Source organism: Danio rerio, chromosome 24 (genome assembly GCF_052040795.2).
Source record: "Danio rerio strain M-AB ecotype USA chromosome 24, GRCz13ab, whole genome shotgun sequence".
Classification (NCBI taxonomy): domain Eukaryota; kingdom Metazoa; phylum Chordata; class Actinopteri; order Cypriniformes; family Danionidae; genus Danio; species Danio rerio.
The window spans coordinates 6,134,001-6,140,000 of NC_141044.1; the positions used below are offsets into that span (position 1 = coordinate 6,134,001).

The 6,000-nt window shown below is 37.1% G+C and overlaps 1 protein-coding gene across 34 annotated transcripts in view; it reads left to right on the plus strand.

Annotated features, from left to right (window-relative positions):
- abi1a (abl interactor 1a) overlaps positions 1–6,000 on the plus strand; it is a 79,552-nt gene that overhangs the window by 70,730 nt on the left and 2,822 nt on the right. For 20 of the 34 annotated variants that reach the window (XM_087308280.1, XM_087308269.1, XM_087308283.1 and 17 more), the window contains one exon: positions 4,317–4,502. In XM_087308280.1, the coding sequence (XP_087164406.1) occupies positions 4,317–4,502 (186 nt within the window). 34 annotated transcript variants of the gene reach the window in all.

The following is a 6,000-nucleotide window of genomic DNA, read 5'->3' on the forward strand; positions in this document are numbered from 1 at the left end:
AATGTGCCATATTTCATAATGAAAAAAAAAATCTGTACAAACTTCATGTGGATCTAAGACATGTTTAAAAATTGTTGTTTTAATTAAAGCTGTGGCAATATTTCACCGCAATATAGTATCTTTTTTTAAGATATCGTATCGCAATTAGAATTCCAGTATCATGACAACACTCGTCTGTAGATCCTGTAGACTTGACATCCTGATTCCATTAAAACTGAAATTCTCGTCAAAGCATCGTAAAAGCCAGATATTTTTAGGCATGATGAAGGGAACAGTGCGTCTCTTCCCACAGGTGTGTGTTCGTAATGTCATTAAGAGCGGAAAAGCTTTGGATATGCGCGGGCTCGTGGCCACCTGTTTATGAATGGAGATTTATTGTCATCTACGCATTAAAGCTGGGATTATAAATGGCACTGTCAGATGTCTATGAGCATTATAGTGAATGACGACATCAGACGTGAATGAGAGAGTGTTAATGAAACACACGTCATTCATGCATTCTGGGAAAAAGACCTTAGTCATTTCAACAAACTGGATCTGTTTGTCTGAAACATTTTATTATTTTTGTTAAATCAAGCTAGCCTTTAAAAAATAACAAAATTATAAAGTTAAAGGTGCTGTATGTAAGTTTTTGAGTCTTCTTAAAGCAAAAAAATACCATAATATGTTTGCAGATGTTTAAGAAACATGCTAAGTAAACATTCTTGTTTATCTAAAAAACATTTTCAGATATTCTGCTTTGAAAATGTTCGTTACCTGCCCAAACGTCTGTCTTTGTTTTGGTTCTTTTAACCCGCCCACTGCCAGTTTAGCCAATTATATTTAAGCACTTCGGGTTGCCTTGATGAAAAAATGCGTATATCATTCATTTAGTCAGATAGCCTCTTAAAGTATGCGTCCGTGACCGAAATGCGACCTCCGATGGACAGTAGCAGCCTCCGAAATGAGATGCAGATTCAGAGTTTCACTTGAGGAGGTTTTTAATTAGCAAGTAATATAAATATTACGAACGTAAACATTAGGTGAGCAGCTTACACTGTAAACCCGTGTCCTACGTGACGATATTTGCAGTGATACACGATTTGGCTGTTTCCACCAAAATGGTTTTAAACAATTAAAAACTGCTTTCAGTAAGTAAGACTTTCTCCAAAATAAAAAAATACTATTGGAAATACTGTGAAAATGTCCTTGCCCTTTTAAACATCATTTGGGAAATATTTAAAAAAGAAATTCTCAGGGGGTCTAATAATTTTGACTTTAACTGTACATACAGTATTTACATTATATATGTCGTCTATCTCTTCTATTTGATTACTTTCTGCACTTTTATTATATGGGACTGATGTGTTTCTCTTCCTGCATTTCTTCTTCTCGCTCTCTTTATCTGTGTGTGTGTGTTCAGTGTCTATGGCTCCTCCTCCTCCACCTATGCCTCAGCTCACACCACAGATTCCCCTCACAGGCTTTGTGGCTCGAGTTCAGGAGAACAGTAAGTCTGATGGCCAGGTTTCTCCAACGTTTCACCCCCCCGCCCTCCCCTCGCATGTGTTTTATGTGCTAGAAGTTTAGCGCATGCCGTCTTCATCACCATCCCCATCCGTGTGTTTGTGTTCGTTTATTCTGCAGGTCATCGAGGTCACACTTGTTTCATTGTTCCTTCTCAAACAATACAGTAGAGCAGATCCAAATAAAGCCGTCCGCAGCGCCTAAAGCCAGAGGTTTCTGAAAGCGGAAAGTGTGTCACACATTTACATAAGTGTGCATTGCTTTATGTAAGCTAAAAGAGGCTTACTAGGCTCTTTGGGGCAAGATTTCAGCGTTTTGTACTTGAAAGGCACTCACTGTTGTTGTTTTAGTTCTACATTATTGGGATTTAATCTAGGGCATATTCAGTGTCTTATAGATTTCCTTGTGTGCTTAAATCTGATTATTCATATATCCGATTGGAATCTGATCTAAACCAACTGATCTAAGATCTGTTTTGTGGCGCTCTGACTATTACACTAAAAATGCTGGGTTACACACAAACGATTTGTGTTGGGATAACGTGAAGGAATTAAGTTAACTTATTAGTCTTTACAAATTGTACGTGTCATTAGAGTGGAAAACCCCCGCCTATTATTAACAATCCCTCTCTCATTTGCATAGAACATCAGTTTTGTTTTTGAATCTGCCACTATGCTGACACAAAAGCATGTGTAGCTCCGCCCTCTTTTAAAAAGAGCCTAATCTCATTTAAATTTAAAGCAACAGTCACCAAAGTGGCATAATTCGGATCAACACTTAAAAGGGGCAGCTTCAAAGATTTATAAAACATTATTTGTGTGGTATTTTGAGCTAAAATCTCAAATATACACTCTAGGGACTTATTTTACATATTAAAAATGGGGCTTATTAGGGCCACTTGAAATGTCCTTTCCTCAATTGTTAGATTTTATGTAAGCTAAAAGAGGCTTACTAGGCTCTTTGGGGCAAGATTTCAGCGTTTTGTACTTGAAAGGCACTCGTTGTTTTAATTCTACATTATTGGGATTTAATCTAGGGCATATTCAGTGTCTTATAGATTTCCTTATGTGCTTAAATCTGAATATTCATATATTCGATTGGAATCTGATCTAAACCAACTGATCTGAGATCTGTTTTGTGTTCTGTGGCGCTTTGACTTTCACACTGTAAAAAATGTTGGGTTCCACACAAACGATTTGTGTTGGGATAACGTGAAGGAATTGTTTACTTAATCTTTACAAATTGAAGTGGATTGAACATATAAGTTAAGTAAAAAACTCAAGAATTGTGTTGTTTCAGCTCATTTTAAATAAGTAGATGAGCTAACAGCAAATGTTGTTTTTTGAGTGTACCGCACATCTGTATTTGCTGAAATATCCTCAAACTAGGGCTGCACAATATATCGCAAAAGTATTGTTATCGAGATAATGGTATATCTAATATATGTTGCAGACGTGATAAATGACATTTATTTTATGTATTGTTTGTTTATCTAAATTTGACCAATCAGATGGGGCCCTCTCTACCCAGTAGTTGCTGTTCTGCTTTTGGCCGGAGTGGCTCAAAGGTGAACTCAAGACGTCAAAACGATAGAAGCAAATGGCAACAGCCAAATTAGATTCAGAATATCTGCTGAGGTTTTCGCTAATTCATAGTGTTTTAAAGAAGATCTGTTATGCAAAAATCACTTTTAAAAGGGGTTTAAACACATTTGTTTGGCAGCAGTCTGTGAATATAAGCAGCTTCTTATGGTAAAAATGTATTAGTTTTATTTTTTATAATCACACTTGATAAAAACAGAAACACTTTGATTGATATTCTCCCTTGGTACGTGTCATCAGAGGGGAAAAGCCCCGCCCACTAGTATAAATCTCTCTCTCATTAGCATAGAACATCAGTTTTGTTTTTGAATCTGCCACTATGCTGACACATAGGCATTTGTAGCTCCGCCCTCTTTTAAAAACCGCGCAACATCGATGACGTAAGCGTGCTCAGGCTCTGATGCAATGTGAGTGCGGGAGACGGGAGTGGGGACAAGCGAGCTTCAAGGCAACTGTACATAGTGTGATTACACCCTATCTGTACAAAAAAAGCACATGTTTGTTTTTTTTCGTGGTATTGAAAGCTCAAAGTACAAAACACTATGGTTGGAAGTGGACAAAAGACTTTTACCCCATTTCAGTGCCAGATTTAAACAGAGTTGTGTCTTTATCTGTGATCCGATTGGTCTTATTACCCAGTATAAACACCACATCAGTCACATTCGGCCTACATCACTGATTCCGTCACATCCATGTTCGCCCTTCTTGCCATTCGCATGTTAAGCTGAATAAACAAGCTTACTTGCGTGCGTAATCAGAAAAAGCTGTGCATTGCAGCACACAATGACAAAACATATAGATTAGTTGAATCAAAAAGGAGTTCAAGTTGACCATGACAAGAAATAATATAAATCACCCCACAAAACTCATTAAAACGAAAGTAACAAGGTTGTGAGTTATCTCCCATCTATGTCCACATCATCTCTAGTTTAAGTGTATAGCATGTATTCTATGTAGTGTGTGTCCTGTGTAGTATACCAAGACTTACATAAGTCCTCTTTTGCATGCATTACCTCTGACATCTGGTAAGTATTCATTCATATCTCCAGCAACACCGCCAGCATCTCCATCACCCATGATTGTCTCTGTTGTTCATCGTAGTTGCCGTGATTTGCATGTGCACTAACCAGTCTGCATGAGCATGTTGATCCGCTGGATGTGTGTATATATATGTGTGAAGCTGATGATGTTTGTGTGTTGGATGCTCAGTTGCAGATACTCCGACTCCTCCCCCTCCACCTCCTCCTGAAGACATGGTCATATTTGACGAGGCTCCTCCTCCTCCTCCACCTCCACCTGCAGACTATGAAGACGAAGAGGCTGCAATAGTGCACTACAGCGACCCCTACGCTGATGGAGACCCTCAGTGGGCACCTAAATCCTACGCTGAGAAGGGTGAGGATTACTTTTCAGCATTTCTCATTTGTCTTTATTAGAGCCTAGCACTGAAACCCTGTTGTAATCGTTAGATGAGATCACTATTTTGCCTTAAAATTGATTAGGCAGACTAAACCGTAAGTGGGAGAGACGTAAAACTTTGCCAGATGGTAGTACACACCCCTGTCTACCATGCCACCAAGGCTCGCCCTTATTGTCCTGATGGTGGCGCTACAGCAGCCAAACTCCTAAACGGCCTAAAATGATCACTTCTTTTATGCTAATGGTCTAATCAGATTCAATTCACTATGCTAAGCTAAGCTAAAAGGTTTTTAGTCAGAACAAGAAATCAGCTAAATGGATTAAATGGATTTAAGCCTGACACAGACTCTAATATTGCCTTATATAACTGAGATCCAATCCAAAATTATTTATGAACATCAATATATATTATAATAGTGTTAATTGTTCTTTTATTAATACTTTTTGATTAGTAAATCATCATTTTATTTTTAGGTTTTGTAAGCTGTTGTATTTTATAAATGTCGCTTTTTAATATACAGTCAAGCCAGAAATTATAGCCCTGGAAAATTCAGTCCTCATTGAGCTCCACGACTGTCCACAAACCAACTTTTTATGGAATAAGAACTATTTTTAAATCCATTTAACTGATTAGTTTATGAAACTACAGAAGATTCAAGCTTTAAATATGAAAATTATAATTTTTTTGAAAAGAAAATTAAACAAACTGCTAATGGTCTAATCCAATTCAATTCATTATGCTAAGCTAAGCTAAATGTGACTCCATCAGATCAAGAAATCTGGAGTGGATTCAAAAATGGTTCAAGTTAACTGTTTACCTCTTGGAGACTTGCAAAATTCGCCTTTTTCATTAAAAGTGGAGGGTTCCTTTAACAGAAATTAATTGACCTGAGATGGCGCTACACAGCCAAAACACACAATCACAAAAACTCCTAAACTACCTGTCGCTGACTCTAGTATTGTCTTATACTACTGGGATCCAATCCAAAGTTTTTATGAACATAAATATATATTATTCATAGCCCTGGCAAATTCAGTCCTTACTAAGCTCCTTTGTCTTAGCCATGACTGTCCACAAACCAACAGTTTTTATGGAAAAAGGCTCATTTTACAAGTCTTCTAGAGTTAAACAGCTGACTTGAACCATTTTTTAATCCATTTAACCGATTAGTTCATGCAACTACAGAAGATTCGAACTTTAAATAGGAAAATGATTGATTTTTTAAAAAGAAAATTAAACAAATTGCTAATGGTCTAATCCAATTCAACTCATTATGCTAAGCTAAGCTAAAAGTGACCCTGTCAGATCAAGAAATCTCAAATGGATTATAAAATGGTTCTAGTTTACTGTTTAACTGTAGGAGATTTGCAAAATAAGCCTATTTTATAAAATTGGAGAGTTCCTTTAACAAAAATTGATTGACCTAAGGTGGTGCTACAGCAGCCAAAATACACAATCACAAATACACACAAA